At 46.9% G+C, this 25,001-nt stretch overlaps 3 protein-coding genes across 3 annotated transcripts in view; 2 read left to right on the top strand and 1 right to left on the bottom strand.

The window, feature by feature from the left end:
- The window catches only part of T265_03229 (hypothetical protein), a gene marked incomplete at both ends in the record, with an annotated part of 53,399 nt that extends 47,302 nt beyond the window's left edge, over nt 1-6,097 (top strand). The window contains 2 exons of the mRNA XM_009167662.1: nt 4,110-4,397; nt 5,470-6,097. Coding sequence (XP_009165926.1) covers nt 4,110-4,397; nt 5,470-5,586 — 405 coding nt within the window. The remainder of the gene's footprint in view (nt 1-4,109; nt 4,398-5,469) is intronic.
- Nucleotides 1-23,598, bottom strand: part of T265_13194 (hypothetical protein) — a gene marked incomplete at both ends in the record, with an annotated part of 26,829 nt that extends 3,231 nt beyond the window's left edge. The window contains 6 exons of the mRNA XM_009167711.1: nt 9,813-9,890; nt 13,423-13,772; nt 20,196-20,325; nt 21,779-22,092; nt 23,149-23,254; nt 23,400-23,598. Of these exons, the coding sequence (XP_009165975.1) occupies nt 9,813-9,890; nt 13,423-13,772; nt 20,196-20,325; nt 21,779-22,092; nt 23,149-23,254; nt 23,400-23,596 (1,175 nt within the window). The remainder of the gene's footprint in view (nt 1-9,812; nt 9,891-13,422; nt 13,773-20,195; nt 20,326-21,778; nt 22,093-23,148; nt 23,255-23,399) is intronic.
- T265_03228 (hypothetical protein) lies at nt 18,461-24,532 on the top strand (the record flags this gene model as incomplete). Its single annotated transcript, XM_009167661.1, has 3 exons — nt 18,461-18,496; nt 18,572-18,667; nt 24,329-24,532. 3 exons carry the CDS (start codon nt 18,461-18,463, stop codon nt 24,530-24,532), a joined length of 336 nt encoding a protein of 111 aa, XP_009165925.1.
- Nucleotides 24,533-25,001: the final 469 nt, after the last annotated feature.

Raw genomic sequence — 25,001 nt, 5'->3', positions numbered from 1 at the left:
ATATAGTAATATGGAGCGCACCGCAGCATTGTAAACTCGACCCTTGACAGAGAAGCTGTCACGCCTACGCCACAGGTGACGTAGGTTCGCAAAAGCTGCTCTGGCCTTCCCAATCCGGATGAAAATATCATCTTTCGCGAGACCAATCGGACTGATACAGCTGCCCAGGTAAACAAATTTGTCTTCTACATCAATCGGTTCATTCGCAAGCATGAGGCTAGGGTTCGAGCCCACCCAGTATTGCAGTAGCACTTTACAATTTGCAGGTGTGAAGGAATGTCGAACCATAAGGCAGAATTATTCAGATTACTTAATATCCTAATGGTTAAGTGCTCCAACTGCTAACTGGGGGATCTCAGGTTCGGAAATTCCTACTGTGTTTTCGTGAAATGCGCACTGCCAACGACTCCAAATAAGGATGAAGCAGCTGTGCACGGTCTCCACGTAGGTTGGTTTCACAGACAGTGCGATGTCTCCGTCCAATATTCGTTTTATGTTCGCTGCAGAATTGCACAGCGGTCTAAATTGGAGTCGGCTGGGAGCTTTGATTCAATTTGATCGTCCACACAAGGAACTCGCTTGAATGGTCGTCATTGAGATGAACATTTTAGATTCCTATTCCTTTACTCCGTTTAAGATTGCTTGTTACGGGCGACATTCGAATTACCCCGAATTAGGTAGCTAATGTTTGGACATCATCCATTCAAGTCACATCTCAATTAGCAATTTGACAGGGTTGCGGGTTCCAACAGCGTTTCGCATCTGAATGTGTTGATGCATACCTGGACTCTAGGCGCATGTGTTGGCTGATTATTACTAATTCTATATTGGTGAGATACACTTTTGTGCCGGAAAGTTCGCAAGGAGTTTGGTAAAAATGAAACCGGACGATTGCACCGGTGGTCCAATACCTCCAGATTGTGGTTTTCACCTTTTCAGGCGTTCTCCCAAAGCTGTCTCCGGCATGATACTGATGGTCTTAGAGGGAGCTAAGAGTATAGTATCAACATTTGCCGCCATGAGCCTGGTCACTGGATGTGTCATTGTTCCCTCCATGCAGCGAACCCCATCTTGAAGGAGGTAAAGAATAGTCCGTGTTGGTATGAGAGTTTTCGCCTCCTCGGTCCCTAGTCGAATTGGAAACGCTCAGCAGGCCGACGAATGATGAAAACACAAACGAATCTAACTTTGATCTGAAATTTCATCCACCTATTATGTCCACCGGGTGGCCGTCAGTAGTTCACTGAATCGGTCGTATGTATCACAACTGAAAGTTGTCTGTCATTACTAGTGCACATGATGTAATCTACCGAGGACGCCCGTTTTTCCGGGCTCAGTCAACAAGATTTCAACACTTACGAATCAGATCAGCGGTCTGTGTGATCCTCTCCCTGGGTCTAGTCATAAATACCCCAAGTTATGTTTGTTAATCGATGTGAATGACTTTGTTTATGTTGTCAGTTCAACCCTGACACTTCGGTGCCGTACAACCATGATTTAAATCCTTATTGTCTGTCATTACTAGTGCACATGATGTAATCTACCGAGGACGCCCGTTTTTCCGGGCTCAGTCAACAAGATTTCAACACTTACGAATCAGATCAGCGGTCTGCGTGATCCTCTCCCTGGGTCTAGTCATAAATACCCCAAGTTATGTTTGTTAATCGATGTGAATGACTTTGTTTATGTTGTCAGTTCAACCCTGACACTTCGGTGCCGTACAACCATGATTTACTTGAAATCCTTATTGTGAAGAAAAGAATAAAGGTTGACAGGGAAGGGACTAACTAACTACATTCATTCTGAGATGCACACACCTCCAGACACTCATTCAGGCAATCTGGATACAAATTGGCGACAAGAACACAATCGACTTCGATTAGCTGCCATATCTCGCAACGTCTCCAACCAGCCGCAGTGAAGATCACGAGGTCCCGATCCTGGGAGGCGAGTAGCACCGACAGCACTCAAACATTTTGCAATCTCCTTGATACCTCTCTCCCAGGTTGACCTTGTTGTCAATCTCCGTTCAGATTGCCTGAATGAATGTCTGGAGATGTAGGCGCCTCGGGTTGGTTGTAGTAGACTAGCCCCAAGTTCTTTCCGTGCCCACTTTTAGTCTCTTCTTCACAATAAGGCTCTCAAATTAATTTTGTTTGTACGCTGGCGAAGCATTAATGTTATGCTGCCGATGATGCTTCAGCATAGCAGTTGAATTCTTGGTCACGTTCCATCTGGTTCACGTCTAGCCCACAACGGAGAAAGTACAGAATGGTGTCAAGGTCACATGAGTGGTCCAACCGATTACTACCCGCAAGCTGGCAAGCGCGATCCTCAAGATGCAAACAATGATGTTTGGAGGTTCACTACCCGCAAGCTGGCAAGCGCGATCCTCGAGGTGCAAGCAATGATGTTTGGAGGTTATCAGTATTGCTGATCATGACTGCTACCTGTTATCCACACGAGCAACAGCATTACGCGGTTGAGTCTGCTTGAATATATCCAAATTTTCTGGTTAGAACACATCCATGCTGATAGATGGTGGCCAGATTAAATCAATGATGCCTTGTAACAGTGTTTGCCTGATTAGAAGTCTACATGTTGTAACTCACTGCTCCGCCTGCTACAGTAGCTTAGTGTCGTAAAAAGACTCACCAACAAAGAACACATGAGCAATATTGCGAATAAGCAGGTGCAAGAATTACAAGGAACATCGCAGTATTTAAAGCCAGGCCACTCGATCGGCTTCGAGTGAACATTCATCGTTGGCTTTGCTGAATTGAATGACTCCATCGGCGTCCAATCGCCAGCTTTTATTTTCTGGTCCGGATGCTTCCATGCTGCGAATTCGGTATCCGTAGGTTTCGAGCATTCTAGAATTATTTTCAGGAATCTGACCCTCTTCACTGGCCAAAACCTCTAGGCGGGAACCGAACAACTAGGTGGCTACTAAAATTCCATTTGACAATGTGAAACGCAAGCTGCTAGATGTCATAGGTATTGAGCATCATGTCAGAGAGTTTTGGTGAACAAATCCCTGAGACTTCTGTCCAACTTCCTTGGAACTAATCAGTCGGTCCCAGACATCTTCCAGTTGACTGAAAATAGATATTAATTACATCAACTATGGATGGAACATATCCTCCAACTTGCATTTGAAGTCCCCTTGTTTCAAACACACGTACGTCCCTCAGAAAGCACCGTTGATTGTGCTGTTAGCACGGCACCGAAAGAGGATTCACAGCGGCCGAATCATCATGCAACACTGTCCTTCATGGTTCACAATTTCATTCTGCTGATATGTGAGATATATAGGAAGACCAAACAACCGCTGTGACATCCAGCCCAAGCGGCAATTCATTCACTGATACCTCCCCTTAAGCTTTCTCCACCTTCAACCTGCTTAAAAATATTTTTAAAAAAACTGTTCAGCTGTAGCACCCTTTAGTGCCCAATTGCCATGCCACCAGAAGGAAGCACGAGGGCTGCCAGGTTGCCCAATCCTAGACAGGGGAATTCGAGAGAAGCAGAGGTCGGGTTCGAACCACGGACATTCCTGTCAGTAAATTCGCGCTCTAACCACTAAGCCATATCACCCAGTGAGAAGCTCCCATTGGTCAGGTGTGTTCATACAAATCTCATCCCTCATGGTTCCTTCGGCTGGCGTGGCAACTATCCACCGAAACGGTGTTACAGCTAAACAGGTATAATCGCTTCCATCGGGGAAATTACTCACAAGGTTGCCGAAACCTCTTCGGTAGCCCATGACCGGTTCCGCCCATCTTGGGGCTCATCTGGTAGGCGTAGTCTCGTGTGAAAACCAAATCGGCATTTGTTGTCAGCCATTTTCGGCAGTAGTTTGTCCAAACCTGAAGTTTCGTCTGTATTTCTGACCTATCGTGATCATCCCTGGGACCGATGGCTAGCCTCCATCTTCCCTGAATCCCTAAACTACTAATAATCCGGAGTGCTTCGTAATTGTTAAAGCGAAGACCCGTGGGTCCACTGTGTAGCGTGATTCTACCAAACCAATCTGTTCAACCGACAATTTTGTCGCTCTTTGGAAGACTACTTACCTGATTCTACGATTTTGTCTCTTCCCGACATAGCTTACCTATGCACTCATTGGTTGTGCACTCGCCATCCTACTCGTGATGGCTGTGTTGGGGACCGTGACTGCCATTCGATTCGGCGGCTTCCGTATGCGATATCGACTCCCGAATGGATGGAAAGCTAGCAGCCAACATGCTTTCCACATGGCTGTCAGACAAAGTCAAAGAGGACAACCACCTCCGGTCATTCCACAATCCTCTTCACTCCAAATCATGGTCAATCCAGCGAGTAACCCCCAAGAGGTGGAGGAGCTAGAACGGAAATTTTGTTACTACGACCGTCAAGTAAGTCAATGTGGTTTGTAAACGAGGATATTTAATTGGATTTGACTTGGATGCCAACAGGCGATCTGACTCACAAGGAGTGTTTCGCTCTTCGGGATTTTTAGTGTTACCCCGCAATGATAACCGAAGAAAGTGTGGTTTGCGTTGAAACCGCGGTGCTGAGTGAGCAGCTCTTATCCGAAATAACATTCGATCGAACAATAATGTGTCCCAAAACGTTCTGAAGCTTTCATTTATTCGGTCCCCGGATGTCCTTTTCATACAAGATGGCTCAATGATTAGAGCGCGAACTGACTGATCACAACGTCGGTGGTTCGAATCCGATCTCTGCCTGTCGACTTCCCCCGTCTACGCTTGGGCAACCTGGCAGTATCGTAACCCGCGTGCTTCCTTCTGGTGGCATGGCAGTTAGGCACCGAAAGGGCAGTACAGTTGAACGATGTTTTTTACGATAGTAGCATCTATACTATGGTCTTGAGGAAAAAAGAAATTGCACGGTTGAAATGCCGTGCCTCTGAACAAAACGAGGACGATATTAACTGATGGCGTAAAGGATGATAATAATAGCTGTTTGCGAGAACATAAGGTTGACGGAAACTCCTGGACTGCGCCTGCCTGATGAGCCCCAAGAAGGGCGAAACCGGTCGTGGGCTGTCGAAGAGTTTTCAGCAACCTTGTGAGTAGTTTCCCTTATGAAAATAACAGCTGCTTGCTTTCGCTTTCGAGTGACACTGCGGAATTGGACTCGGACGTACAGCCTCCCCCCATAAATGAATTCACAGAGGATACCACCCTTTCTGTCTCGCGGTATTGCTCTCCTCCTCCGTCAGCCTTTAATTGAGCTGTATGGATTGGATATTCTTCGTCTCCTTGTGTTATCTCACCTTGTGGGCCTGAAGCGATTTTCAAGACCGTCCCCGCACTGCGTCTTTTTTGTCCTACTACTTATTATGATGGTAGTAGGTAGTCAATTAGACGAGATCATGACAACCGCTGTTCGTTCTCCACGTTTGACTCAGCTCTCTGTTTATCCCGTCACGGCATACAAACGTTACGTCTCTTTCTTCCCTAGGTCTATGCTGACGACATGTATGACCCAGAAAACGCCACGGATATCAACGAAGACCTTTCGGATTTCGAAACACCAACTGACACGGTATCGAATAAGCCGCCAGCTTGCATAGCCTGAACAGTGCGGGGGACTGATCACTAGAAAGGGGTTGAAGGTGTAACAGCAGACCACTCCTACCAAAACACACACCTACATTGTCTGTCTATCCATATCATCATTAATTAACGCTTTATATGTCTCCAATTATGAAGTGCATTTACTATCTACTCATTTTCAACTGTTTCCTCAATTTGAGTTACAAACACTGGTCATTCCCCCCCGGCCCCGCGAAACTCACGTTCCTTCACCGGCGCACCAAACATATCATCAGCACCACACGGCCAAATAGTGATTTTTTTAATTTGCTAGTTGTTGTTCCAATGTTCGTTGTGATTTGGTATGTGAGTACACTACGTATCGTCAGTTCTCAATGTTTTGTTCATCCAAATCACATTGATGGCCTCTAGAAACCGTCAATTTCACAGTTTGTACTAACCTTGATCATGTCGGGTTAAAATGAGTACCTGTGGCACCGTTGATCGTAGCTGGTGTAATCATCTCCCCGGTAGCCAAACCACCAACCATGGTCTGGCAACGTTTTTTGAGATGGGCAGTCCAGATACATTCAGCGGCTGTTGGTCAGGTGGAAGGTGAGCTGTTCGCAATGCGAACGTTTCTTCGCCAAAGGAGAAGACATCGCCGGTACGGATTGGCGAAATGTTTGCGAGCCAATCGCCAAACTCGGTGAATAGACCAAGTGCAGACTAACCGACTGGTCGCTCTCCCTAGGATGCAGTCAGGTGCGACGGTGCAGCCTACCACTCTGCGTCACGCTCTGAAGTCCATTCTCACCAAGCCCTTCATCTATTCAAAAACTCTCAAAGGTGGACGCTGCGTACAAAAATCGACTCTGAAGCGATGGTCGTGCCCGCGACCTCTCGCTTGATAAAGAGCGTCAACATACGCTCTATTGCATCCAGAGACAGTTTATGGCGTGGTAACTGACAGAAAGTTATCAGAATGACAGGACTACGACAAAGACTCAGGAACGCCGCTATTTTGCTTTCATAAACTCTGTCGTAAAACTAAAAACCATCAAATTTTACATGACAAATAGGGATAAATGACAAACAGAATGGTGGAAACGAGCCACTCAGGCCTGGCAAGTTGATGGCTTGCGTCAAAGTCTTCTGTGCTCACACGGTGGGTCGGTATTGATTGGTTAACAATGGCCTCACTGAAAGCCAACAATTTCGAAACGACATTGCGCAGTGAAATTTTGGACGCTATCACGAGGTCAACTCCACGCCCGACCGATGAGACAGGTTCTGTGGTCTCAGACTACAGGCCATTGGCCCGTCGATTAGTCATCTGACCAAAGAAATTGTTTGGTCGCACAGTCTTTGTCTTGCTGTACTATTCAAGTGGATAAAGGGACTCAACGTCTCTGCGTTCTCGAAAGATGGTAATTAGTCTACTGTCCTAGTGTAAATAAGACGGCTTCTGTTAATCTAGGATACAGGGGATTAACCTACGAGAAACTGTAATTCAGGCAGTGTAAACAGTTCAGCCTGGAGTCTACCGATGACTGGGAGTGCCGACATTGTTGCTCGCCAATCATCCATCATCCTGCCTTCATCCAGGTTTCAGTTGAGTGGGAAAAAAACAGTGACAAGGTTCACGCTTGTGCGACCACTCAGAACCTTCTGGTTCATTACTCTTATCAAGTGATCACAGGTACAGGTGATGCAAACTATTACAGCATATTCAGACGTGACGTCATTTCTTCCGATATACGTTTAGCTGTCGCACCCTTTCGGTGCCTAACTGCCATGCCTGGCTAGGATACTGCCAGGTTGCTCAAGCCTAAGTAGGGGAAGCCAACAGACAGATATCGAGTTCGAACCGCGGACCTTCCGGTCAGTAAATTCGCGCTCTAACCACTTGGGGCATCTCGCCCCACGTTCTTCCAATATCCCTGGTGTCAACCACAGCCACGGGTCATCTTTCAGACCTAACACCCGAAGGAAGAACGAAGGCTGAGATACTACAAAGTTACCAAAGCCGAGATGCCTGGGTTGGATTCGAACCACGGACCTTCCGGGCTACTACGACCCTTAAAACGAAAAGCCCCTGCCGACAGAACATAGTGTACCGACTGAAGTACACCGAGCTCAGAAAAAGAACAAACCGCGCGAACAACAATCAGTGGTTTTAAGGTACATACGAAGGGAAAATGAAGCAATGTATGATGTATCTGGTGAAGCTGTCGGAGACGAGCGCGACAGGTGTGAAACAGTTCAGTTCTGAATTCTGTTTTCGGTTCCATAGGACAACAATTCATAAACAGCTGGATTGACGAAAATAGTGGGGAAATCTGATGCCATAACGACGATTAGTTTCGACGCCCAACAGTTCTAAACAATTGGAAGTGGAGAATGTACAACAAGTTGAATGAATATAGTCACAGGTGGGGAAAGAATAAAATCCCATTGCTACTTGGTCAACTTGACAGACTGGTAGCCTCCTAATCAGTTAGGTAGTCAACCTGCGTTCTTGTACCATCGACTTTACCACTAACCGTCTTATCCAATCATGGTATGCTTGTCTGTGTGCGCATCAGGATACTTATCCGCCCATTATCATTTATCCTCTGCCTACTCGGCGCGACATGACACCCCGGTAGCCGCATCACCAATTCGAGTCATGAGGATGGTGTTGCAGTAGGCAACCAGTAACCCGTATCACCATTCTGGTGTGCAGGGCTTGACATTGTGCCGTGCCGGTCAGTCACCGAGACGCGTGTTCTTGTTATCGGCCCCACGAACACGGATATTTGTAGTGTACGCCTGCTTGGTCCTCAATAAATCTGATGTTAGGAATCACCTAACACACTCGTGACTCAGGGTTCCATATCTGGGACTCAACAGGTATGAACGTATCGACCAAAATGGGACACAGAGCCGTTCCAAAGATGTATTTCAGTATCCAGAAGAAGCGAATGTCTGGATCAGCTCAAATTTCGTCTACCCCCAGTCGTAAAGGCTAAGGGCTGTGAAACAGAGCTTGGAACGAAAAATATATTTTCTACTAGTTACTCCGTAATACGCAAGGCTTGGAAATTACCTTGCAAACATGAATTTCGTCATCAAACGAAGAGGCATCCTCAACTATACATTCAGTTCTTTCGTCGTTTGCGGGGCCTCAGTCGTTGTAGCGCGAATTTACTGACCGGAAGGTCCGTGGTTCAAACCCGACCTCTGGCTCTCGACTTCCACTGTCTAGGCTTGGCCAACCCGGCAGTATCCCAACCCCTCTTTCGGATGGCATGGCAGCTAGGCACCGAAAGGATGTTTGTTAAGCTCGGTGAACAAAGCCACAGCCATCTGATCAACAAACTTAACCGAGTCACTAATACTACGACAGTGCCAGATGCTCAGCTGTAGCACGCTTCCGGTGCCCAAATGCCATGCCACCAGAAGGAAGCACGAGGGCTGGGATACTGCCAGGTTGCCCAAGCCTAAACAAAGGAAGTCCAGGTGCAGAATTCGGACTCGAACCAAGAACCTCCTGGTCAGTAAATTCGCGCTCTAACCACCACAATGACTTGACAGCGAACTATGAAATGCATTACCAACAAACTCAGCTGTAGTAGTCATTGACGTCTCCCTACATAGGACACATAAATTGTTAGAGACCGAGTCACACATAATCCGGTGCCGCCCTCAAAGGCGTATCCAAGCTGTTGCCTTCAATGCATAGCTCCCCGGTGATCTTACCAATGAAAATTCCACTGATACCCTGTATTAAGGCATCAATTATGTCAACTACCGCTTCCAATACGCAACTATCTACATTGCCTCTGCAAATCATCGGCGGAAGAAACTGTGAATGGCAAATACGCCATTTGTTTACAGCTGATGATGATGGCTACTGACCGCATTCGACCAAGTTCACATACAGCCACTAGTTTGCCAAATTTGTCCGGAAGTTCAGATTACTGAAGATTATCCCAGAATACCCAAAATCTACTGAGACCATCGAAACCCCACTAAACGCCGATCAGACACAGCCTTGGAGCGAGGTCAGACAATGTCCTTCAAAATGTACCGCGAGATAGCCAAGGATCAAATTCAGACAGTGCCACCTGAGCGTGGAGCGCAAGGTCGTTGTACTTTTCGCATTCACTCGCTTGTTCGCAATAAAGTTGTTGTGTTCCTTATCGATTAGTCTTTTTTCGGCAGCGGGCAGCAGTCAGATGGAACAGAAAAAATTGCAACGTATTCCGCTAGCTATGAACTCACCTGGTCATCCGTGGTTCCAGATAAGATACCTGAGTAGCATTCCGCCGCAGACGAGCAGCAATAGGTTCCGCATCCTGGCTAGACAGTAGAAAAATATGTATAACTGAAGTGACGGGTTGGAAATCCCCGGTGTTATACGTAGCTTGCATATGATGTAACTGATTGTCTGAGTCTACGAACACGGGCAACATATTCTGGCCGGTCAAGAAAACTAACAATGCAATCAACGGACCATTGTGGCAACGTTGTTGGAATGCGCATATTGCAAGAAAAAAAAGGGTGAAATTATCTAATGAGTCATCAGCCACCTGCTGGTCCTAGTCACGAAATCGCGACAGCCGATTGGAAGGTCCGTTGTTCGAACACATTCCCGGCATCTCGACTGCTCCTGTCTGAACTCGGGCAATCTGGCAGTATCTCAGGCCTTGTGGTTCTTTTCAGGAAATGGCGTTACACCTGAACGATACAATTCGGTCCTAGTGGCGGAAATAAGGCCAAATCATTCAGACAAGGGTCACTCACATCACACTACAAATAGCCTTGTCTTCAGTGAATTGTCAATAAGCGTTGGGAAGTTGCTAATGGGATCTGCCACACCCAACATGTACCGTCATGTCCAAGGAAATAGAACGAGGGAATTCCGACAGCAACAGCCCGGTTACACATATTAAGAGGATGGTAACCATCCGTCAATGACAAGTGAAAGTCTCAATTTTATCTAACCCAAATGACGCGGCTAAACCTCACTGTAAAACCCCGTTGTTCCGTATCTGTACAAAGAAACTGCACACAGCGGAGAATAAGGGTGATGAAGCAGGAAAAATTTGACGTCCGAGTCGCGTCTAAAGAGTATGGACACCAAAGGTTGGCAAAGAAAACTTTAAAAGAATGTCCAGTCGTTGAAACTCAAACCCGTCCCACGACTTTGAACCTTAGCGATCAGTTGGAATCACCATAGCTGTTCAAAAATGCGATCCAATAGATATCCTTCTGTTCTACCGACATGTTTTTCCACACTCTACACCCACACTAATCTATGCTAATCAGGCAGGATGGAACAGTCAGACGGTCCTCCACCTGTTTAAAATGCATGGTACTTCGCAGTTGGTGTGCAAGCTGACGTGAGCACTATCAACTGAGGATTTTAGAACCGGTCATGTGCATATCAGTTCGCTCAGCAAAACAGGCGAGGTGCACTGCACCAACATCTCATAACTTCTGGGTGAGGCGTGATTCGGTAGTGTTTGAGTAGACTTGAGCATCACTGCCATACATAGCAGAAGAATAAATGGCGAATACTCAGATGGGAGCTTGCAGCACCTTACTGGTCGATAGCCAACCGAACCGCGCATCAAGAATCGGTGTGCCACACTCCCATGCGAAAGCCCGTTCAGACACAATACTCGCGATCAACTTATTCCACTGGGTCTGTGTCCAAAACTGAATATATGTCCCGTCTGGCAAGGGGTCTATTTATTCCCGCTCCAAATTTTATTGTCCCAATCAACGGATTTTCAGCAACCTTATGAGTAATACAATCCTGTCGGACGTTTATCTCGTCCAACACACCGGTGGGCGGCAGCTGCCGCGTGTCCGCTGAACGATCAAGTATTTACGGTGGGCGGACAAGAGAACGCAGGCAGAAGGCTGCAACGAAAACAGAACAAGGCCCGAACAGCCAAAGCGAGATCGTAGATGCCAGAAGAAACGCACAGTTGAATATGTACCTACGCCTCAGAGTGACGGGCTGAAATATGGAACAGATGAAATAGTAGTTATCAAGTGAGAGAAGGCGTCCCTTCGAATCGGCATTTCGTGACCACAAAACAGAATTCTTCTTCGACTACTCATGAGTAGTCCGTTTTTTGAACGTAATAAACAAGCCCCACCCGACGCCAAGTGCAGGCTGTTTATTACGTTGTCCAATTGCCCCATCCCATGTCCTAAGTCTACCTGTCCATACTGATGACGTTGCTAATACGGTTGTTTCGTCTGCGACGCGTGAACTCGGAGATACCAGCATTGACCTATTGAGACTTCGTGCTGTAAGTGAAGCCAAGCTATGCTGAAAGGCTTATTAAGCAATGTATAGCTGTTCCAGCTTTATTCGGAATCATCAACAGCGTGTACAGCATGAAACTTCGACCTCCGGGTTAGTAGCTTGAACAAGCGAACATCCAGATACGAGCGGCTGATCAGTAACATGATCAAATCGCACTCAGACGGAATATCGCGCCGCCCATCCGTCAATCACTGGATCCATATCACGTGGTCACATGTTGACAGGCTCCACGAGTGACGAATCTCAAATGGGAGTTTCACTCATTGTGTGAAAGTATTCTTCCTCTGAGCTACTTATAGATTTAGAAAGGCGTGAGGAAACGTGTTAATAGTACATTGAGATTTCCACCTGTAAGTGAGGCCAATCTACGTTGAAAAGCCGAGTCGGTATCCTCCGAGAGAGCCAACCGAATGCAAACGATCAGGACGCGACAGAGTACAGTCGCTTCGCGACCTGATAGACTGGATGCAAGATATCTGAAAACCAGACTTGACGGGTCGATCTAAGCAGTCGTACAAATGTTGCACCATTGATGGAGTTGCCCACATCTAGACAGAAGCAGTCGAGATTTTGGGGAAGCGTTCGATCCACAGATCTTCCGGGCAGTAAGTTTGCGCTATAACCACTTAGGCCGCAGAAATAAGAAAACGAGGAAACGTAACACACTACCCATAAGGTTGCTAGAAACTCGACAGTCCACGACCGGACTCACCATTCTTCGGGTTTATCAGGCAGACGCAGTCCCAGAAAACCAAAATTTTATGCAAATGACCGCAGTTGTCGAATTCCGCGCAATTTCGTTTCACGTAAAATATATGGTTCAACGAACCTTGGGGACTGCGCCAACCTGATGAGCCCCAAGAAGGGCGAAACCGGTCGTGGGCTATCGAAGAGTTTTTAGCAACCTTGTGAGTAGTTTCCTTTATGAAAATACCGTGCGATATCTCGAATATCATACCAACTGAAACATGAGGCGGCCTGTGTGCAGCACATTCAGCTGAAGAACATCACAGATGAGTGGTTCAGCTGGGATTCAGATGAATATCCCTTCGGTACTTGTACTGAATATAATTCAAACATCAGTGGTTGAAAAGAAGCGGGCAAAAGTGACCCGTATTTCGTTCCATGAGCTAGGCAGTTTCACCCTCATTTTATGATAAGGACATGTATAAAGTGCATATATGTATGAGCACTATACAATACTCGTGCATTGTAAACAAACAATAATAGAAGCAAGCCAGTTCATTGAGCGGCGGCTAAATCTTTGGAAGAAGATCATGGAGACTCAGTTCGATTTGGAATTTCCTGTTACTGAGAAACCATGGTACGATGGCTTCAGGTCAAAGAAGTCCTGTTTACTTCCAAGCCCCCAAAAAATCTACTTTCGGGTGATCTCTTTTCGAGGGGGGAGGCATTGTATGTAGGCAAGATCGTACTTGAAACCTCACTGCACCGGAACAACGGTTCGAATGACACGAGGCTGATATTCAAACCTACTTACCAGGCAAAAGAATCAAACGCATACAAAAGCAGTACTGAGTTCTTTACCTGAGAGAATCCAGTTTGGATAGAACACGTCTACGTCGCTGACGACTGGAAGCTGGAGTAATTGTTGAAAAATCTAGTACATCTAACGTGACGCTACACGGAACTGACGTAGGTGCCAGTTTAGCTCTGGACGGGCGAAGGACGGTTTCCGGCTGATCCACCTCACTGTCGGTGGTAGGAGAGGGTGCCCCATCCTTTGAAATCAAATTGCCCATACGCACTTCACGTTTCGCGGGAAGTTTGACCACGGTGGCTATGGGTTCACGACGCACGACTGTCATCGGCACAGGAGATGTCTGTTCTTCTGCCGTAGATGTCCGCATTGGCTTTGCTACCACGGTGCACGGGGTCTGAAGATGGATGGAAGACATTACAGAAAGATGATCTTACAGAACAAATGACAAAGTGGCATAAGTACAGTCCGTTTTGGAATTATAATGGGACACAAACCGTACGTCTCTTATACACTATCGGGAGAAAGCAAGTTTTCTGCACTAAATCATACCGACAGGGTTCACGAACAGCCCACACGATTTCAACAGAGATGAATTTTGAAGTGAAAAAAATGTTCGGCTGGGGTCTTCAGCCATTCAAAGTTAAGTGAGAACGTTACTTTCGACGGGGATCGTTCAATGGTGCCTAGGTATAAATCTTCAACTATGACCAAGCTCGAGACGGCACAGTGGTTAAGGCGCGAACTCATTGACTGACAAGAAGGCTCATGGTTCGAACCCACAGCTGACCAGTGGGCTCCTGTGTGGGCATGGGTGACCAAACGGTATCCCAGCCCTTGTATTACACCTGAAGTGGACTCATATTTATCCAAGTATGACAGGACTAAAAAAGCTGTCGCGTAGCAGGTACGGGAGATGTGATCACGTACTACAGACGCCTGTCCGTTCCAACGACTGTTGTTGTCCTCCTATAACTGTGAAATTCACTAACCTAACTAGTGGACTTGCGGGTTCACTTTGTCGTGTAGTCGTGTATTTACATTCACATCGGTGCAAACTGAACGAACAGTACAGAATCGACTTACTCAAAACTACCTGTGTAAAGGTGCTGAGAATCTACCGAAAATCTACCACCGGTTTCGTAGCTATAGGAGGAAGAGTACCCGAGTTTTCATCAACTTTATTTCCTTAATGAATATCAAATTGTAAGTAGGAAGTTGCGGGTTTATTTGCGCAACACAGTGTAATCGGGAGATGAAACGGAATCTCTCGTCCACGACAAACTTCAACTGAATGTGCTGCACACAGGCAATCCGCCTGAGGGGAGTCATGAAGAGTGATGCCGGCAAAGGGTTGTCAGACAGTTTCCAGCAAATTTATATTAATGAAGTCGAATAAAAATACTTTGACGAAAATAATAATAATAATAATAATAATAATAATAATAATAATCGTCCGGCTGTAACACCCTTCCGGTGCCTAGCTGTCATACCACCTGAAGGAAGCACGAGGGCTGGGATACTGCCAGATTTCCCAAGCCTAGACAGGGGGAGTCGAGATACAGAGGTCGGGTCCGAACCACGGAATTCTGGTCAGTAAATTCACGCACTAAGCACTAAGCTATCTCGCCCCGGTCCAGTAACCGTCGTCTAGCATCAATTAAATTGAAATATCAATCGGGGTTTTGCCAAGTAAATGAAGCTACTCTATGCTGTAAACCCGGGAACAACGGTAAAGCTGTTTTATTCTTATCGGGAACCATCATCAATCATCTCGACAATGATGAAACAGTCGGTTTTTCATCACAGCACGAAATCTCAACCGAAACACCCCAAACCTCACGCTGCCTAGCATCCAGGGAAATGTCTGGGGATGTAGGCATCTGGGAATGATTGTGATAGACAAACACTAAGTCCCTTCTTTTCTTCAAAATAAGGTTTTTAAATAAATTATGGTTCCACGGCAGCGGAACATCAGTTTCCAACACAGATGTTATGCTGCCGATGATGATGACGACGGTGAAATGTCCTCGTAAAAGTATTTTTATAAGAAATAAGTTATATGTTGCAGTCTTGGTGAAGAACTCAGCTACACTGTAACTAGACGGTTATGAGTAGTAGACAATGCGCGGAAATTGACCGCATCCTGTTAGTCGCTGGTATGTACATCCGGCCACATATAAGTCCGGCCGTTGTTGAGAGCTTTCTACACGCCAAGCAACATACACTACTACATCACAGAGCCAGCAACTTAAATTGGCCACCTTCATGTGGTGCTCGGCCTTGAGTGCTGTGACGATCCCGGTTGGAACTTCGTGAAACCAAACCAGGAAGGCAAAAGGGGAGCAGTTAGACCAGGAGCAGCGATACTCCGTACTACGGTGAGTAACCGCTCTACGAAGCAGTCTGGGAGTAAAATAGTACTGTTCTCTGCGATAGGAGTGTGAAGTGTGTGTGCTTCCCATAGGCGACCAGCATGTCCATATTTATGGAAGCAGCGATGCTGCCTTCCTCCCAGGAAGAAAAGGTGAGAAAATGTCAGCCCTAAAAACCGCGCACTCCGATCGCTCAACGGTTGATCGTGACCACCGGCGCATTACTCAATGTGTTCGAAATAATTTTGAAACCAAAGAGTCCGGTGCTGTTCAAAAGTCACCTGCTACGCGCAGCCACATCAGGAATGAGACAGTAATGCCTTAGTCTCTGGGTCCTCGGGTTATGCCAACCCCCTGCAGCCGAGCAGGTCAGACTATTGAGGTACCGTCTCCGGGCCGGATCCAAAAAAACCCTACATCCTCCCACTACCTCGTCGGTCAGACTCCTAAGTCAGAGTCAAAGGGTAGGGTCCCCGAACAAAACCCTACATCGTCCTACTGTCCTGTGGGTCACACTTTTGAATCAAAGCCCCAAGGTGGAGTTCCTCAACAAAACCCCATTCCTCGGCCTGGGCAACCGGGACGCACCATTTGCCCGCACAGTTCTGTGTCCACCGATGTCCATATTTTGCCCCCTTCCCACCACACAAGCAAACGTTTCTGGGTCATTTGACTGCCAGTTATCTGACTTATGCACGCTGCTGCCTACTAACAATAAACAAAACAAAACCCTTCTAAATGCACGAAATCCTTTCTGCATGGGGGTTCTCAACGTCCGCACTCTGTGTCAAATTGGCAAGCAGGCAATGCTTGCTGAAACTTTATACTCCCTTAAAATTGACGTATGCTGTGTCTCCGAGACATGCATACAAGACCCAAGCGTGACTACGCACCTCAGAAGGCCAAGGATGAACTCGGCTCTTTCACATTCTCCCTCCGGTGACCCAGGAGCGATGACTCGTTGAATATGTGGCGTGGGAGTTGCACTCAGCCCAGAGCTGAACGCGCTTTCCTGGATTGGATTCCGGTGAACAGTCGTCTTTACGCCGTCTGGTTATCCAGTTCAATCAAGCACAATGCCACTCGGCATAAAAAGCGCCGCTTGTTTGTAGTGTCGACTTATGCCCCAACGGACTGCAGTTCTGATGTTGAGAAGGAGACTTTCTATTGAGAGCTATTCGGGCTCATTCATCAAGCTAAAAGCACTGACGTTGAGATCCTTGTAGGCGATTTGAATGCTCAAGTAGGTCGTCTGAGCTCAGTACTCCCTTAAAATCGATGTATGCTGTGTCTCCGAAACACGCATACAGGACCCGAGCGTGGTTACGCATCTCAGAACGCCAAGGATGAACTCGGCTCTTTCACATTCTCCCTCCGGTGACCCAGGAGCGATGACTCGTTGAATATGTGGCGTGGGAGTTGCACTCAGCCCAGAGCTGAACGCGCTTTCCTGGATTGGATTCCGGTGAACAGTCGTCTTTACGCCGTCTGGTTATCCAGTTCAATCAAGCACAATGCCACTCGGCATAAAAAGCGCCGCCTGTTTGTAGTGTCGACTTATGCCCCAACGGACTGCAGTTCTGATGTTGAGAAGGAGACTTTCTATTGAGAGCTATTCGGGCTCATTCATCAAGCTAAAAGCACTGACGTTGAGATCCTTGTAGGCGATTTGAATGCTCAAGTAGGTCGTCTGAGCTCATTGGAATCAAATTCAGGCGCTCCATTCGGAGTCTATGCTTGTCGTACAGACAACGAACAGCGTCTCTTCCAATTGTGTGTTGGTCACCAACTGTCCTTGGCCATTGCGAACTTTCAACAACGCTCACATCGCATAACCTGGCAGCCACCAACTGCAGATCAACCATGAACCCAGCTGGATCACGTGGCCATCAGCCACCGGTAGAAAGCCACGATTCAAGATTGCCGTTCCTCCTGGGGCACACAAACTGATTTTGATCACTCCCGACAATTTGTTTCCCTTCAGGCCCTCGCAAGTCAGTAAGAAGTATTGCAACTCAATATCTTCGAAGAAATACCATAGTTAACGGTATCGATTTGAGCTAGCTCAAAAACTCTCCACAGTAAAATGTACTGGTATCGACCACGTGAATGAAGCATGGCAAAATATGGAAGAAGCCATGTTAGTGATGTTCAATATCTGTCCAACTTCTCGGACAAGACCAAATGATAAGTGAATCCCTTCGAGATCGCTAGTCTTGATTGATTCCATGGAATAAATACCAGCATGCAAAGAGTATGACAGTGCACACAAATTCCTCAAATGCCAAATATGGAACAGCTTAAAGAAAAGGCCGAAAGCGAGCATCGAAAGCTCGGAAGATGGAGAAGGCTTTTTCTACCGGAAACAGTCATGTCCAATAACAACTGACACTGGTCAGTGAAACGATAGGTGAAAAAGGTGGCTCACAGTAACATTGACTGGAAAGACGGGCCGAACATTTCGAGGAAGAGTTTAGCTGGCCCCCTGCAACCCAGCCCGTGGAGAAAGTGCAGCCTCTAGAGATATTGCAACATAAACCATAATCGCCCAATGGAAGAAATAAAGCACGAAATATCCGTACTGACACGTGAGAGACCATCACAACCGAACAGTCTATATCCAGCCCTCTCCAAAGAAGGCGGAGAATCCCTGAAGACCCGTTTAACCATGTTCATTGGTGTGTTACGGGGCGAAGAGGAAGTGTAGAATATGACATGTCAACAGTTATCCCTATCTTCAAAAAGGGTAAGCGGACGCTGTGTGTACTTGTGTACTTGCATCGATCCCGGTGGTCTTGCGGAAGATGATAGCTCAACTTAGATTGGGAAGTTGAGAGCAACTTTCCTGAAACCGCCTCGCCTGTGGCGTAGGCATGAACTCAGCTTATTCATCAAGGGTCGCGTTTACAATGCTGCGGTGCGCTCCAATTACTATATGAATCAGAAACCTGGTCGATGCCCGCCGAGGACGTAAAAAGTCTTCCAGTGAGTTCTGTAGACGTGGTAGCTCGGGTAGCGTAGATGGTCGTTGGTTTGTTCACCGAGCTGATCAATTTGATTGCAAACGTTTCATCACCAATCGAGGTGATATCATCAGTGCGTTGTTAGGGAGTGTAGTGGTGCGTAGCGATGGGTTGGTGGTTGTGCCACCCACTGGATGAGGACTCCGAGGCGGGACACATCAATGGTTGGAAACATTGTCAGACATAGCCCAGTCGCGTCGTCAACAGCGCGTCCACCCAATGCATAGCTCCACTCGCAGTTTCCTCAATACAGAGCTACGTCAACTGGTAGCTCTGGAGCGCATGACGCATATGACTTGGCAAACTTTGGCGTGGTATGGACATAGGGAGTTTTCAGCCACGTAGTCAAACAGAGTAACCGACCATTGACATATTGGAACCTCCCTAAGCCCATTTAACCTACCTTCATATGTAACCTCATGGTAAACGACCTATGTGCACTTTTGGGTGGGTAATGCAGACATCTTTTGGGTGATAGGTGTTTTTTCACTGTTTTGATAAACTCGAGCAGTGGCGGGAAGTTTAATTGAGTGGTAGCTTCATCGATGCGGCCTCTCCTGGACAGAACCTCGCATCATAATAGAAAGTGTAGGAGCTACAGCAAACATCACGGTTCTTACATGGCGTCACTATGTGCTGTGAGAAAGAGAGAACGGTCGACCAACATGGTGAAGACAACGCTGAGAGCCACAGCGTCCAACCAGAGGACACTGTCGTTCGTTCACATGTAACACTTTCTGGATGCCTAACTGCCAATCCACTAAAAGGAAACACGAGGGATGAGATACTATCAGGTTCCTGAAGCCTGGACAAAAGCAATCGAGGGCTGGGGTTGGGTTCGAACCACGGCCTGTGCGGTCAATGAGTTCGCGCCTTGACCAATCATAGCGAAAAAGTTTTGGCAGACCATTTTACAGTCCTCAAGTTATGCACTGTAATAACGCTTCACTGTGCATTGAAAGGCGAAGTGGAAAGCTAAACGACGCCTATCAACTAATATGTGTCGAGATGCGTCAGGCGCTACATTGGGCCAGAGAAACGCACCACTGCTGAACTAGTTTAATCACTCCTTAAACTGTGAATGATAAGTGAGGTTGAGTACCTCGGACAGCTACGGGATCGTCTCACTAGAACACGCGAATCGCCATTTTCCTTAGCTAATGTGTTGGTAGTGTGGCCATCCAAACAAACACAACCGCTCCCGTCACCGGCAGCAAAGGCAATAAGTCCTACGCTCGAGATGGCCCAGTGGTTAAACAGTCTGCTTAAGGACCGGAAGGCCTGTGGTCCGAACTTACTCCTGTCCAGGCTTAGGAAACCTGACAGTATCCCAGCCTTCATGCCATGGCAGCTGGGCACCGAAAGGGTTCTACAGCCAAACAATTTTTTAGTGAGCCTAAAAACTTTCAAGCATTCACCTACCATGGGCTCTACAGCGGTAGAATGGAGAGGAGTTTGAGGTTTCAATACGCTCCTGTGAACGGCGTTGCGCCTGCCTCGCCGTGTGTTTGATTTGGTTGTCGAACGTTGCTGAAGGTCTGTTGACGAATAGCTGAAAGTGAAATACAGGAAAATGGAGGAACCGAGAGATTAGTATATTTAACCTCAAGTGACACCGAGCTTTGCGAAACAGGTAGTTATAATGATTGATTTCGATGGACTGGCAATTTCGTCGTAAGCCGTTCGTCAACAATCGAGGTGACATCATCAGCACGTAGTTGGGTAGCGGTTAGTGGTTGCAGAAACAGAGTTTTAGAAGACTAAATGGACTTCACTTAACTATCATACTGCCCGCGAGGCAAATATGCGATGTTCGTGATATTCTCATTCTAAGCATGAAGCGTACCAACTTAGGGGATCCTTTTTCGTTCTGTTTCAGTACTTAACCGATAAAGCTATGTCCAAATGAATCACCATACCAAAAGGGGGGAGATGAACCCATGGTGGTGATTTTAAACAGCTTTAGTTCTCCTAGTGGTCCCCACTACCTCTCCGTATGATTCGGTACAGTCAAAGTTGGCATCACCAGTGACTTTGCGCAATCCAGCGCTAGCCAGGAACCTTTGGAGAAGTATGCTATGTGACGCATTATCGTTCGCCTACAAGATGTGATCGCAGTAAACAAACCGTCACTCAGATATGACGCGATGGCACCACGGACCTATGGTGGACTGACTATGGCCTGAAAACGGCAAAGTAATCGTAGCTTAAATAAGCAGACTACTTGGCTTCATATTATCGCGCCAGTAAAATCGACGGACGAGGAATTCACCTGGTAGCTCGAAAATAGCCCAAGAAACGCGACAGCTTCATATTTCGTTTCGAACCAAATAGTAATATATGAGGAGGCAGGATACATCGCCAGTGAATGGTCTTATACGAAAGCACGGATACTGTTATTATTCAGTACTGCCAGAGAGTCTAACGTAAAAGAACCGATCTACGAAGACCGGTGAACCGTGTTAATTATACAATCAGGCGTGCGTTGTGATTAAATGACCGGNTCTAACGTAAAAGACCCGCTCTACGAAGACCGGTGAACCGTGTTAATTATACCATCAGGCGTGCGTTGTGATTAAATGACCGGGCCACTCGATTTGGAGACTGAATCTAATTCTGACGAAAAACCTTTCTGTTGCAACCACTTCTATATATTAACCACTCTTCATCAATATCCGAGAAAAGTCACCACGCTTCTTGTTGCAATTCCTGATTAAAATTGCCCTAAACTTATCAGTTAAGTTGTTCCTAAATTAGGAGCTGAATGTATATGCCCTCATAATGAAACACGTTTGAATTCACAACACTCAGTACGTCGCCCACTCATCTGAAACAACCGTCGTCAAAAGTTCCCGTCGTTCCGACAGCCGTTCATGTAGACGGGGCCCACCGCAACTCCAGATATCCACGTGGATTTGTCTGTCGTTCTAGCAAAGAGCTACCTACAACGCGTGTATACGAATTAGGATGCAAGGTGGGCTTACGTGAACAAACATCGTACCCACCTGGAATCACTCGAACCGAGTGAATCCGCTTGTTTTCGCCGTTTTGATCGAGGATGCGCAGCGATAGAAAGTGTGGAGCCATCCACACTTACGTCACGCGACCGTAGCCTTCTGATGGTTGCCGGCTCAGCTGACGCTGTGTCGAGTGACGAATCATTCGGAGTAGGAAAAATGCTATCCTGGTCACCACTCCGTTGCGAGATGTCTTTTCGACGCTTTCCACGAGGCCGTACCGTCCCAGGCTCAACAACGGAGGATTGAATTGCGAGGTTCTCCTTATTATCATCAACCTCATCACGAGATGGAATTTTGGTCTACGGAAAAAATGAATGCGGAAAGGCGAAGATTAATTACTCAGAAGTACCGAACTAGTAATGGTAGGTCCAAAATCGAAAGGCAAGAACCTAGTTGGACATAATGTTTGTGGGAATACTGGGGATAGCAAAAGGGGTAAGTTACACCATCATTAGTGAGGGTATTGAAGAATGAACGGCCTGCTATTTGCGGAAATGGGAAGACCCGTTTGAGCTTGAGCAACCTGGTTTTATCTCATTTCGGGTGACACGGTAATTATAATGATACATCTAAACCAGCTGTGTGAGGATAAACCGGCTTGTTGGGTGTTTCGAATATTAGGTGCTGTAGCACGCCGGTCGGTCGCAAAGCTTTCGCAGATGTCGACTCTATGTTGATTCGCCATTGCCACTATGGAATCATATTTGAGCCGGGTCCCCTACCCGGACAACCGATAAAGCAGCAGCCCCGCCAGACCGCGAACACCCGATTTCGCCAGCTCGTTTTGGTGGAAACACCTTCAACTGCAAGTTGAACTGCCTGTATTTGTAATACTCTGTTACGGTACTCTACCGTGTATTCAACTGATGCGAATCTACTCGGGAATTAGAGGTGTCACAATCCTGGTTAGACTGCTTACAAGTGCATTTGACGCCACATAACAAGCATCTCTGACCACGAAGCCTGCCATACCCTCTGTGCCATTGCGGCATACAGATACGACCGGCAGACCAAACAAGTCGGAAAACTGATTCCTAAAGACGGTACTGAAGCATCGGTGTTGAACACTGATGTCTGTCTGTCGATGATGATAATGATGATGATGAGTGGATAAAAACTGACTAGGCGGATCTGATCACCTTGTGCACAAATGAGCAACACGAAAGGATGCTTCCCTGATGGCGACACAAGCACGACTGTTGTTTATATCCTTTGGACTGGTTCACTCTCCGCGGGAATTACACAACATGGGGAGTGACAAAACACGGCAAAGCAAGCGAGGGTGAAGTTATCCGTACAAACAAATCAAGCAGCTACCGGTCAAATCACCAAATGATTGGAGCAGGTCAACTCACCAAGACGATAGCACATGTCTTCTCGCTGCGAACTGGAGAGGACGTGAACATCGCAAGCTGGCCATTGAGCATCCATGAATAGCGTTGACTCGGAGCCAATGGACGACTACGAAACAAAGACACCAGACAAAAAGAACAAGGAAAGGCCATCATAACCCTACTATGCGTGAAATCACTGGGTGGTGAGCAAAGATGATCCCCACATATTACGGAAAGGAAAGGTAGAATGAAACCAGTGGAGCAGCACTTACCTATCTTTAGGACTGGGATTGAAGGTAAGGGTATAACGCTTCAGGTTTTCCGGTACACAAGAGCTACGCACTCCGGATTCATCGTACAAAGAACAGTCGCCCACGCCGGTTTGGTCTAAATCATTCAAAGATCGCTCCATAAAAGAGTGACCAGGTGGGGTGCGGGGTATTTTGTCCCGCTTCTCGAAGGGATTCATCAGTAGGTTCTACCTAGAATCAGAGGAAGAGGGAACTGAATTCTGGAAACAGTTAAATGCAATGCAGGAGAATGCCAAAAAACTAGCGTAAGCACTTGTGATGTTCCCACGAAAGGTGACAATCGGTGGAGTATGGATGCTGAGGTGTGACTAATGGTTTAAAGGGATTAATTCGGAGCAGAGGCGCCTAAGAATAGTAAGGGAGAAAAAAGAACTAACCGGAGTAGAACAGCTGAGTGGTGAGACCCTTGTCGCGGTTGACGTTTGTATTTATGCTGGAATGGTTTGCTATTGTTAGCTTGCTGCTGCCTAGGGTTGGACAACATTCAACTACTCGCGTTGCGCGGCTGCCATGTCATCATCAACACACCTTCCGTGTACCATAAGAATGCAACAGTGGGAAGTTTATTTCTTATAAGAGATTAAACTGAAGGGGTATATGAAGTAGTCTTGAGGTTCGCGGTATTTCCAAGAGAACTGATTTAAGTGTTCGTAGGACAGGAATGTGGGGAAAGTGGAACTGCGCTGAGCTGGGTGGGAGAGGCAAAATTAGGCGAGGGCCTGTTGGTAGTTTTCCCTATTAACCAGCACATGTACGTGATGCCAATAGGATGATAGCTGGGGGCAGTGTGCTTATCGCCTGCTACATATGGAGTGGGGTGTCGCATTTCTCCAGGGGATGAAAATGGGAACTGACACAAGAAAGCTAGCTCGTCGGCTCACTCGTTGAAGACTATTGGGTGGATAATATCCAGACCACGAAAACGGCTCGGGTCACCCCCCAAGAGTGTTGACGTTTCGAGGCCAACAGATTTCTCTAATACATGGATCATCATCGACAGTATGACATGTGATACTTCACTGACGTGCAATCATGATTTATTTGAAAGCACTCTTGTGAAAAAGTGGATGGGACAAGATTTAATGCAAGCTTAACACACTAATTCCGATGCTCACGCCTTCAGGCACTCATTCAGGTAGTCTGGATAGAAGCTGATAGCACGGAAACCTCTGACTTCGATTAGCAGTCATACCTTACAGCGTCTCCAACCAAGAGCAGTGAGGATCCCGCGGTCCCCATCCTGGAATGCGAGTCACACCGACAGCACCAAGTTTCGCAATCTCTTCCACATCCCTCTGCCAGCTCAAGTGTTGGCAATCCCTCTGCTTCCGTCACTCTGAGTTTGGCCCGGAAAACAGGAGTGTCTTCGGCAAACGATGGTTAGGCATACGCAATACATGCCCTAAGCAATGCAACTTCTGGTGCTGGACAAATTCTCCAATGGAAGTCCCCGGTGCACAACCGAAGACTCGCCTTCTGATAGCCTCGTTATGAGTTCGCCGACACGAGCTATGGTTCTGAGACACCTGAAGACGTCTCAGTTCCACCGCCATACAACAAAAT

Source organism: Opisthorchis viverrini (assembly GCF_000715545.1).
Source record: "Opisthorchis viverrini unplaced genomic scaffold opera_v5_45, whole genome shotgun sequence".
NCBI lineage: Eukaryota > Metazoa > Platyhelminthes > Trematoda > Opisthorchiida > Opisthorchiidae > Opisthorchis > Opisthorchis viverrini.
Note: the sequence above shows the minus strand (reverse complement) of the source record. Positions and strands in the feature narration are given on the sequence as shown.